This window comes from Telopea speciosissima, chromosome 9 (genome assembly GCF_018873765.1).
Source record: "Telopea speciosissima isolate NSW1024214 ecotype Mountain lineage chromosome 9, Tspe_v1, whole genome shotgun sequence".
NCBI lineage: Eukaryota > Viridiplantae > Streptophyta > Magnoliopsida > Proteales > Proteaceae > Telopea > Telopea speciosissima.
Genome location: NC_057924.1, coordinates 11,822,497 through 11,834,773, shown reverse-complemented (window position 1 = coordinate 11,834,773; position 12,277 = coordinate 11,822,497). Strand labels below are relative to the sequence as shown.

Below are 12,277 nucleotides of genomic sequence, written 5' to 3'. Positions count from 1 at the left end.
TGTTGAACTCACCAGCTTTATGCAATGGATGACTCAAGTGCTTCTCCCACTGCTAATCAATGATATTAATGTAAGACTTTGCACTTCGAGGTATAGCAGCTCTAACCATTTCCTTTATTTTTTGAATGGCAGCATAAATGTGGGCCAAGGTAGGCTTCTTCTCTGTATCAACCATCTTCAGTACTGCCACCACTGGCTCTAATATGGCAACCACTTTATGCAAGTCCTTCCAGAATCTGTCACTTGCAATGGTTTGTTGTCCTGCCTTCCCTTCTTCTGACTTAGAACCATGCCAACCAAACCATTGTTCACTTGCAAACATAGACCTCAGACCTATCACCTTCGTCTGAAAGCTCTTCAATGCAATGTAATTGGTGGCAAATCAAGTGACACCAGGCCTCACTAAATCCCCATTGCATTTTTCCCTCAACATGGCTAAAGCATAACCATGGTTATCTACAAAATTTGTCACTTGTCTTGCCCTATTTACCACACCCGCCATCAAAGTTTTTTCCCCCATGTCGTTCAGCATTAAATCAATGGAATATGCTGCACATGGAGTCTAAAAGAGCTGGATCCTCTTCTTCTTCTTATTCATCAACTTCTCTCTAGTCTTTTTAAAGTTAGAACCGTTATCCGTCACAATTTGAATAACGTTCTTTGCTCCTACCTCGTCCACCACTAGCTTCAACTCCTTATGCAAGTATGATGCATCCTTTACATGTTTTGATGCATCGACAGACTTCAAGAATACTGTCTTCCCATTGCAACTCACCATGAAATTTATAATGGACAGTCTAGTAGGTCCAGTCCAACTATCAGCTATAAGGGTAACCCCATACGTCTCCCACATTGGCTTCAAACCATCAATGTACTCTTTCAGCTCCTGTACATCCTGAGGCAAATATACATTATATAATTCTTGTAGTGAAGGCCCCTTCCATTCTGGACCAGTCCTCCCTACAGCGTCAAGGAATGCATTATAGTATGTTCCTTGTGCTACATTAGCTGGAATGCCATTGTATAACATGAACTTGCTTAAGGCTTTCCATGCTTCCTCTTGTTTACTACCAAACATTTGCGGGATGGTTGGCTGGTAGGCATCTTGTTGCCTAAAAATTGTAGGATCCTGCTCAAAATGGGATCTGGGGAATGTGCTCATGGTCAGGTTGGGGGCCGTGGTATATGTCTTCTCCCAGTGCTTTTCTTCCTCTCATCTTGTTGCATTGGTGCAACTGAGCCAGATCCACCAGCTCCTCTTGCCTGCTCATATCTTCTCACATTCTCAAAATGCAAACTTTGTCTACTTTCTGCCAAAGTCTGCTGGTAAATTCTCCATTCAGCCTCTAATTGAAACTCACCAGGTGGAGGCCTAAATTCAGTATCATCTCCTCCATGGACCCTTACACTAGGCCTCTCTAGTATTGCTTCATCAAACTGTTGTTGTATTTTTTCCCTCTCAGCTTTCTTTATTCTTCCTCCTCTCAAGTGTTGTGCCATAGCCAGTTTCACTTGGGTCAGAACATTTGGGCATGAGGCAACATCCTTGCCTGTACCAGATAAATGTTGCTTTAACCTGGTGGCTCCTCCAAATAACAACTTTCCACAATAATTCCATTTTGACTTCTTTTTGTCTTCGGACATCAGTACTCCATGTTGCCATGCTATATCAGACATTATGTACAAAATGTCTTATATTTTACACTGTTACATAAAAAAGCATGTAGTAGTAACTATTAAAGATTTAAAGTACTGTATTAAAGAGTTAAAGTATTGTATTAAAGATTTAAAGTAATGTATTCAAGACTTAAAGTATTCTATTCATAACTGTTAAACATAATGTCAAGCTACTAGAACAATCAAATAGCTATCTCTTATTTATCCTCTAACCCTAGTATTTATTTCTTAATTAAAAATAATATTTGAAATTTTTATTAAAAATATTTATACCTTAAAGTATAAGAAAAATATAATGTAATGATGTATTTGACACCATTTGAAGTTGAACATTATGTATATATGTTGTGCACAATTTTCCATAAACAACAAGTATTTTTCCTTAATATTATATATATATTTTAATTTAATAATATTTTTATTAATTCTGAAAAATAAAATAATTTTTTTAATGGGTGAAAATAAAAAACTGATCCGTGAGGCTGTAGAGCATCCAAAGTTGTTCAACATATATGAAAATCACTTCCAAACAATCACTATTCATCCTATTTTTTTCAATTTCTTTTCAAATAAATCATTTATTTTTGCAGAAATTATAATAAAATTCGGACTTCATTAAGTGATAGATCGGCCAAAGTTGTTCAACATATATGAAAATCACTTCCAAACAATCACTATTCATCATATTTTTTTCAATTTATTTTTCAAATAAATCATTTATTTTTGCAGAAATTATAATAATAAAAATAATAACAGAAAAATAATTCAAACTCCATCAAATGATAGATCGGCCAAAGTTGATTAACATATATCAAAATCACATGAATCTACCAAGGATTGCACAATTTTTGTTGAAAAAAATAGATTTGGGGAATAAAGGGAATACCTTTGAAAAACCTTCAAATATGTGATGATTCCTTCAATATTGGAGTTGAATCACACTTCAAAGCATGCAATCCATTAAAGAACTGAAGCCAAGAAGACGAAAGATCGACTTTGGAGCAGTTTTTGGAGTGTTTTAGCCTTTTAGGACAGAGCTCGCCGAGATATGCGGATCTGTCATGGTTAGGTGGATTTATTTGTGGTAGATGGGTCTAGATGGGTAAAAAAAAAAGGGCAAAACTGATACCGAGACCCGAGATCCGAGATCTCGGCGAGAAATTGTAGTTTTTTGTACCGTAGGGGCCCTCGTCTCGGTTTTTGAAATTACCGAGAACCTCAGCGAGATCTCGCGAGTTCTTGAACCATGCGGGCAACTTCTATTCCTAGGAAGAATCTGAGAGGTCCCAAATCCTTTATCTCGAACTCCTTGGCTAATTGAGCTTTCACCTTGGAGATTTCTGCATCATCACTGACTGTCACCACTATGTCGTCAACATACACGATGAGAGTAGTAACCTTACTATCCTCATGTTTGATAAACAAGGTGTGATCAGTCTGGCTTGTAGCCAAATTTTTGCATAGCCTTCAGGAACTGGACGAACCAAGCCCGTGGAGACTGTTTCAGACCATAGAGAGACTTCCGTAATCAGCACACCTTCCTGATTGTAAATGATGATTTAAAACCTGAAGGAATATCCATATACACTTCTTCTAGATCTCCATTTAGGAAAATGTTTGTTTACATCCAGCTGTTGGAGACATCACCGATTAGCAACACATGACAGCAGAGCACGAACTAAATTCATATTGGCGACATGGCAAAAAGTATCCTGATAGTCGATGCCATAGGTTTGAGTGAAGCCCTTGGTAACCAACCTTGCTTTATACCTCTCAACGGTTCCATCTGCCTTATGCTTCACAGTGAACATCCATTTACATCCCACTAACTTCTTACCTTTTGGATGGAGAACAAGCTCTCGAGTACCATTTTTCCTCAGGGCCTGGATTTCCTCTACCATAGCGTCCTTCCATTTAGGATCAGATATAGCTCCTTTCCTGCCCTGCAGAATAGGAATAAAAGATAGAGAGGAAACAAATGCCTGATAAGATGGGGATAGATACTCATAGGAAGCAAAGTTAGAAATGGGATGCTTAGTACATGCTCTAACTCCTTTCCTAATAGTAATTGGAACATCAGTGTCATCAGTATCCGTGGGAGGATCCTTATTACCTGACTGAGATTGGGGTTCGATTGACATGGTAGGTCAGTCGTAGGCTGACTTGTCCCATCCTTCCGTCGTGAGTATGTGAACAAGTCTGGTTTGGGTAATTTCGGTAATGGAACATTCTCTCCCTCAATACTAACATTGTTAATAACAAAAGGACTAAAAGGAATCTCTGGCATAATACTCTCCCCCTCAAGAGATGATTGGAAGTATGGTTCAGACTCATGGAAGGTAACATCCATAGTAACAACTAACAAAGAGGTGATGGGAGGGAGGGTGATAATACTTGTAACCATTTTGGGATGTAGAGTATCCAAGGAAGATACAACGAAAAGCCCAAGGATTGAGCTTAGACCGTGAAGGGGTGGAGTTGTGAACAACACAAACAACCAAGCAGCTGAGGAGGAAGAGGGTAGTCAAGGGAGGGGTGAATAGAGGAGAGAGTAACTTCGAGAAGATGACGATTCTTCTACTCAAGAATGCCATTTTGCTCTAGGGTGCGAGCATATAAAGTTTGGTATATGAGACCATTCTCATCAAGGTATTGATGAAAGCTGTTGTCAATATATTTGGTGCTATTATCACTCCGAAAAATCTGAACTTGGGCATTAAATTGTGTTCAGATTATGGTGACTGGTGAGAAAGGAGCGGAAACAAGTAAAGGCCTCAGATTTGGTGCAAAGGAGATAAACCCAGGTTAGGCTAGTGCAGTTATCAATAAAAGAAATAAACCATTTGATACCATCCCTAGGTACAATGCATAGTTGTACTTGTCAAGGCGGTTAGGCGTCGGCGAACCAAGGTGTTTGAGGGGGGCTAAAAAATTGAGGCGACTCTAACAAGGCGACAAGGCGGCGCTTAGGCCACCAAGGGGACACCAGAAATCAAGGCGTGACAAAGGCACCTGGATGCCAAGGCGTTGCCTAGGCGACGCCTTGACAACTATGGTACAATGCGAGAGGATCCCCACACATCTGAGTGAATAACAAAAAAAGGAACTTTATTTTTATTCAAACATGGGGAATAAGAAGAGCGGGTAGCCAGCTCATAAGATTCATAGTAAAATTCGTCTAGACTACATTCATTTATTAAAGAAGGAAACAATAAACTCAAAGTACGGAAACAAGGATGACCAAGATGTTGGTGCCATTGGTGCACTTGCTGGAGAGCACTATTTGTCTGAAGAGTATGAGCTGAAATCCATGGAGGAATAGCAGTGAGAGACGGATCCAGATAGTGTAGCCCATTCCGTACCCTGCCATATCCAATCGTTGCTCCCATCACTAGATCCTGAAAAAGGCAATGCGTGGAATAAAACAAGGCACAACAATTCAGTTCAACTGTGAGACTTACTGAGATGATAAATGGAAAGAAAATTAGCAAAGATTAGGTACAAGTAGAATGGAGGACAAGGATACAGTAGGAGAACATTTAACTAAGCCCTTACCAGAAATGGATGATAAGGATCCATCAACAACTCGAACTTTGTCCTTACGCGAACACAGCAGGTATGAACAAAACAGGTCTGAGGAATTAGTCATATGATCTAATGCTCCTGAATCAAGGAGCCGGGAAGGACTAGAACCGGAAGAGACATGAAAAATTCCTGACTTGGTGAGATGAGAAGTAGATTAGGGTTAGGCATAGGAGGAGTAGTCCCAAGCTCTGACATCATGCGCTGAAGAGCAAGTAGCTGATCCGAAGAGAAAGGTGCTGTAGATGCAGAGGTAGGCGTGGGAGGCCGGAGGAGCGGTTTCTAAGCTGAAGGTTGTCAGTAGTCTTAGAGAGATGTGCTGTGTAGTGAGTAGAGCTTTGTTTCCCACCATGACCTACTTTAGGACGACCATGAAGTTTCCAACATGTTTCATAGGTGTGGCGAGGTTTGTCACAATTGTCACATTTAACAGTTTCCTTGCGAGGACAAACTTAGCACTGGAAGACCCCATGCTTGTAGGAGTAGTACCAGAGCAGAGGGAGTAGGAATAATATAAGGCATAATTACTAGTATGGGCATAAGTCTCTTGCACGACATCCCATAACTCCTTTGCAGAATTCATAAGAACAAAGCTAGAGTTGATTATAGGTTCCATGGAATTGAGGAGAATGGACATAAGAAGTGCATTAGGTTGCAATAACTATAGAAGCATAAAGCTAATGAGTCACACTATGAAACTTTGGGATAAGGTTACACTCGTAAACAAGACACCACACGACATAGATATGTATGAAAGGTTAGTGTGGTGGAAGTTAAAGAAGCCTTAAGAAAGATGAAAACAGGCAAGACACCAGGCTCAGATGAGATCCCAATAGAAGCTTTAAATCCCTAGGAAGTTGTGGGGTTTATTGGTTAACCAGCCTGTTTAACAAGATTATGAGCACAAGGAAGATGCCAGATGAATGGAGGAGAACCATTGTAGTCCCAGTCTACAAAAAGAAAGGTGATATCCAAAGCTATAATAACTATAGAAGCATAAAGCTAATGAGTCACACTATGAAACTTTGGGAGAAGGTTATTGAAGCCCGTTTGAGAAGAGAGACTCATATCTTGATTAACCAATTTGGCTTTATGCTAGGTAGATCCACGACAGAAGCTATCTACTTATTGAGGAGGCTCATGGAAAGATATAGAGATAGTAAGAAGGATCTCCATATGGTCTTTATTGACCTAGAAAAAGCCTATGATCGAGTCCCTAGAGATATAATCCAACATGTTCTATTGAAGAGAGGGGTGTTAAGTAAATATGTGGATGTTGTTAAAGATATGTATGAGGGTGTGGTAACTAGTGTTCAATCTGTGGCAGGTCAGGGCAAGGAATTCCCAATTACGATTGGATTACATCAAGGTTCAGCCTTAAGTCCTTACCTTTTTGCACTTATCATGGACGATATAACCAAGAACACTCAAGACGAGGTCCCATGGTGTATGCTCTTTGCCGATGATATTGTTTTGGTGGATGAGATAAAAGAAGGGATTAACTTTAAGTTAAAGCTTTGGAGGTCAACCTTGGAAACAAGAGGCTTTAAGATTAGTAGAATGAAGACGGAATATATGAGGTGTAATTTTAGTCACACTGTGAGGGATACTCTGATATGGTGCGAATTGAGGAAAGAGAGATACCGCAAAGTGATTAATGTAGATATCTGGGGTCTATCATAAATAAATAAGGTGACATAGAGGATGATGTTTCACAGAGAATTAAAGTGGATGGATGAAGTGGAGAGGTGCGTCCGGAGTCTTGTGCGACAGACATATTCCTTTAAAGCTTAAAGGAAAGTTCTATAGGACTGTGGTTTGACCGGCCATGATGTATGGGGCAGAATGTTGGGCAGTTAAGAAGTGTCATATTGATAAGCTTTGTGTAGTAGAGATGTGGATGTTAAGATGGATGTGTGGAAAAACAAGGAACGATAAAGTACGGAATGAACATATAAGAGCAGACTTGGGAGTTGTGTCGATCAATGACAAACTCCGAGAGAGTCGTTTAAGGTGGTATGGTTATATTCTACGAAGACCTACGGACGCCCCTATAAGGAGGAGTGATATGATTCCGATTGAAGGAGCTAAAAGAGCTAGGGGCAGACCTAAAATGACCATAAGAGAAGTGATGAGGAAGGACATGCATAGCCTAGGTCTTGTTCCAAGTATGACCTTGGACAAAGCCGATTGGAGGGCAAGGATCCATGTCGCAGACCCCATTTAGCAAAGTTTCTTCCGATGTGTTGGGCTGTACCTCTTTTCTCTTCCTACCTATTTTTTTTTTTTTGGATCCATGTAGCCGGCCCCATTAAGTTGGGATAAGGCTGAGTTTGTTGTTGTTGTTGGCTGTTGGACATAACAAGTACATCATTGGCCAACCAGGTAGTTTGCAGTGCCTTCGGTTACCATAGGGATATAACCCGTCAGGTGCCTGGATAAATGATTACCACGAATAGTCAGTACACATGCCCTTGACCAGGCAAGGTAATTAGACCCATTTAGCTTTGTCGGACCCGGTGGGAGGGATGGGTTATGGCCATGAGTCCCAACATGACTCACCTTACTACCCCCAAGTCCCCTTAAGGAAGTGCCAATATCGCTACTCTCCGTCATAGAGCCGTAATCACAGGCAAGTAATGGGCTGCTGAAAAACTGATACAAGAAAGTAAATAGGGTCTGGTTATGTCTACCATATCATAGAAGCATGCAAGAAAAATCCAGCACCAATTGGAGCTAGCAAGGTTGAAGGCGTCAAGGCCGCGGGGCCTAGGCAGGAAGCGGCAGGGGACTGTCGGGGCTTAGTGGAGAGTGCAGGGCCTAAGCGAGGCTTGGTGGGGCGGCAACTAAGAGCAAAAGGGCTTGGGAGGCCTGGCGGTGCATCGGCAAAGGACAAGGGGCCTGCGGGTCATCAGCAGGGGCCAGGAAGGCCTAGCAAAGGGCCAGCTGAGGTCATCGGGGCCTGGCGGTGATGTCGGGGGGACCACAGAGGCCCGGCTAGGGCAGGCGGGGCCGCTGGGGGGTCAGGTAGTGATGGAGGCAGGGAAAATAGGGGCTGATGATGCTAGCAGCGGGGCGTCAGCAACCTAGGAGGCCCGGCAGAGCCTAACGATAGGTAACTGGTGGCAGGGAGTAAGCGGCAGCAGTGGTGCAACATTTGGTGGTCAGCAGAGTTAAGTGGAGGTTAGTGGGTCAGGCATGGTGCGACATACGTCGGAGCATGTTCAGTCTACCATGCTTGGCTGGAGATCTTGTGATGGTGACCGTACTGGCAGCAGATTATTAAAAAAAAAAAAACTCTTAAGGGTTTTGGGCTCTGATACCAAGTTGAGAATTAGAATGTGGGAGAATGATTTGGCTTATCTATAATGACAGAGGCCTTTCTTATTTATAGAGAGGATTTGGATTACAAATAAGTTATGTTAGTTAAGGATGAGTCCTTGTCCTTATCTTTACATGCATACAATGATTCTAGACATTAACAGTAACTAAAGAAAATAACTTCAAATTTATTCCCATATTTCTGGCCTACAGGTATATAGTACTCTCCAATTAGAAACCAGGTTCTAATTTGATCTTTTGAAGGATCAGTCCCACTGATGCCTGAACTCCAATGGGAAAGTTCCAGCATCACCAGTTTTGCTTGAAGCTGTTGACAATCCTGGATATTGGAGACAATATAACCTGGATGGTTGGACCATTAACCAATGGGGCACCTGGAGACACTGTAAGACATTGACATTTTATACAGATATCAAAGAATATTATATTATCGTTGTTGGCTCACTTGACCACTAAATCCATTATAATTTTAATGCATTGCTTCCCACTGGGCCACCATCTCATTTGTGGTGCTCATTAATATTTCTTTTCCAACTATTCGATATATAACAAATTAATCTTGTATCAAAAGCATTAAGCTCAAACCTACATGACCTGCGCTACATCCCCGCAGATTGACTGCTGCTGTGACCCATGATCTGGTCCCATTTATGGTTTGATCATGTGGTGAGAATATTTGTTAATACTTATTCAACTTCAATTCAAGGTAAGAAATTTCTGTATTATGCTTTTTAATTCTTCATAGCTGGAGCTGTTTGCAGAATACCCTACCCTTTTGTATGCGGGAAGTCTGGGTGATAACTGCTTGCCTGGCGCTAATCAATGCCACCATTTCTCATTATAATGATAGAACTCTGGCACCCGATGTGGAAAAGGAGTTCTACAGGCTCCAGGGTGATCTATATTCACTATGCCGGATTAAGGTAAATTACTTTGTGCTTAACAACTGCAGTTATGGAATTGCATATCCAGTCTTGTATAATCTTGGACAATGTGTGGCATTACATGAAACACTAAGCAAGAGGTAGCTCAAGAGAGCAGAAATTGAGAAATTTCTAGTGTTAAAGAAACAATTTTTCGTATTCATAAACTTTCCTGGATACACTGATGTAGTGATGTGCTCCTGTGAGCTGTTGTCATTATTACTGTCATTTTGGAATGGAACAAATTTTAATCTTGTCAAGAATTTCAAGATGGTTATCTCAAGTGTCAACCAATCCATTATTCATCCTTCTTTATCAAGATTTCTACAGCCTGCTGTATCTAATGGAAGTGCTTTTTAATTTGGCAGTTTATGAGGCTTGCGTATCTGATTGGATATGGAACAGATATAGAAAGAAGTCCTGTTAACAGGTATAAGTTCAGTTCCCAGTTCACACCCCTTTTCCTTTTCACTATGCCTTACATGGTTGCTTGCTTATAAAAAATGATGTTAATTTTGTCGATAGTGCCAGAAAATTTGTGTTTTCTATTGTTCCTGTTTTCTTACTGCGTAGTGTACTATGTTATTCTGTGTCACATGCTTATATGTGTTGCTTTCTTGAGCAGTGCTGCACTGAGCATGCTGCCTTGGCCCAAGCCAGCAGTTTGGCCTTTAGTTCCCCCTGATGCTTCATCTGAGGTCCTCGCAAAAGAGAAGGCAAGTCATTCAGTTTAGATATGTGGTCTATGCTAAAACAAATGAGGAAAGGGAGCAAATCCAGTATGTTTCCTTGTGGACAGCATCCTTCCTGGATGTAAATTCTTCTGTTTTTAAATCGTGCTGATCCAAATCATGAACTGTGCGGTTGCTTATTGAATTGGAGCCAAGCTGATTCAGATACCCTATTATCATTGAATGCAGACTCAGATGATTCATATGATTATTTTATACTGATGTTCTTCTTGTTTCTTTGCATACTTTTCTTTCTTTTAATTCTGTAAACAGAGATGTTGTATGCATAGTTCAAAAAATTGCTGAAATTTCACTGAAATTTTGCTAGTTTTGACATGTCAGACGAAATAGGAGGCAAAACCCAAAACTAGCACTGGTTTGCAGAAAATTTCGCTCTTCGATCTAAAAAATGCACTATGGCGTTGAAATTTAGGTTAAAAATTTCGCTCAATTCGGTCATTTGCTCCCCTGAAATGGCCAAGTGAAACTCATGGAAAAAATACACTGTTTTGGCGAAATTTCAGATTTTGCTCATTTTGGTCTGACCCAAATGGTCTACCGGAAATGAGATTTTGTATTATGGTTGTTTGAACTATACTTCTTTTCTCTGTTAATGCTCCCAAAAGGAAAATAAAATAAATCTATGTTATCCAGAGTTGTGGATTATTACCCCAAAGAAGAAGGGAAGGAGGAAGACAAGGGGAGGGATGGTTAGAGAGGAGGGAACGGTGGAGGGCAGAAAATAATTAGGGGATGGGGAGTGGAAGTTATCTGATGTCACACCGTCCCCTCCATTCAAAATCTCTGATTACATCATCATTTAGGGCTCTGTTCTCTCTGTCCAGATCTTCAACAACTTTACAATTTGCAGCTGCAATTATGCTATTGCATCTCTCTCTTTCACCTTTATTATAAAAGATGTGACATAATAGATCCAGTTCCACAGCCAAAGCTATAGATGTAGCTAAAAACCTGTATCTTATAATTTTATCAGTTCCCACACTCAAAGATTTCCTTTGTAGTGGTTTGCAGTCAGGTTCCATAGTACCATAGTTGTTTTAAGCCACAAATATGCTTTGCATTGCAGAGTTCAAACCTTATTACCCAGTACTTTTTCTTGTTGTATGAAATATTTAATGTTTCCTCATAATTATTGTCAGTTCAAGTTTGTGTTCTTCAAGAAAGCTGCTGCAGCTCTTGTGTATTTAGAAACCAGTTTTCATCTTGATGATTTCATCTGATAGTACCAAATCTAATTTTTGTTGTTCCATGCATTTTTATCTTTCAGACGGTTCTTCAAGCAAATTCCAGAGTCAAGCACTTCGGCATCCAGAGGAAACCTTTGCCCTTAGAACCTTCTGTACTTTTAAGGGAGGCTAATCGGCGGAGGGCTTCACTTTCTGTTGGAAATCTGTTTGAAATGTTAGATGGTCGTCCAGGTTTTACCGATGGGTAATGAACAAGTGAACCTTAAGGCTTTCTTTGGAATGATTCTATTTCTAGTTTTCTGTTATTTCTAGAAATAGATTTTGAAAAACAATTTTTGGTCCAGATTGAGAAATTGTTCGGTTATGCAGTACAGAACAAATTCTCAAATGAGACTCGCTTGGGTAATTATTCTTGTTTCTTATTCTCTTCGCATCTCTTTTGGATAATTTCATGAAATGGTGAAGCTGAGAAGACAGAGTCAACCAGAGCTGAGAACAGACTTGACCTTTTTCTCCTTCTCAACATGTCCATTGGTAGGCAGCCCATTGATAGGGCTGCCTAAAAGCCTGAAGTCAGTCTTTTCTACTGGTAGGCAAGACCACAAAACCCAACTTGATTGAAGGAGTGATACTAAAATAACATGGGAATGGTAGAACATTCCAAATAGCTACCAAACATCTTTTTTCAACTACAATTTATAAGATTATTAGCAGACAGATTCGTATGGAAATCCCTAAATTTGTTTCTTTTAGCACTCTTAGGAGGCACAATTTAGATTCAGGTATATAGATACTGAACCATTAAGTCGTGTAT

The 12,277-nt window shown here is 40.3% G+C and overlaps 1 protein-coding gene across 2 annotated transcripts in view; it reads left to right on the top strand.

The window, feature by feature from the left end:
* LOC122639711 (trafficking protein particle complex II-specific subunit 130 homolog) overlaps positions 1-12,277 on the top strand; it is a 104,314-nt gene that overhangs the window by 45,051 nt on the left and 46,986 nt on the right. For both annotated transcript variants that reach the window (XM_043832623.1, XM_043832622.1), the window contains exons 8-11: positions 9,363-9,524; positions 9,893-9,954; positions 10,150-10,240; positions 11,544-11,707. In XM_043832623.1, the coding sequence (XP_043688558.1) occupies positions 9,363-9,524; positions 9,893-9,954; positions 10,150-10,240; positions 11,544-11,707 (479 nt within the window). The remainder of the gene's footprint in view (positions 1-9,362; positions 9,525-9,892; positions 9,955-10,149; positions 10,241-11,543; positions 11,708-12,277) is intronic.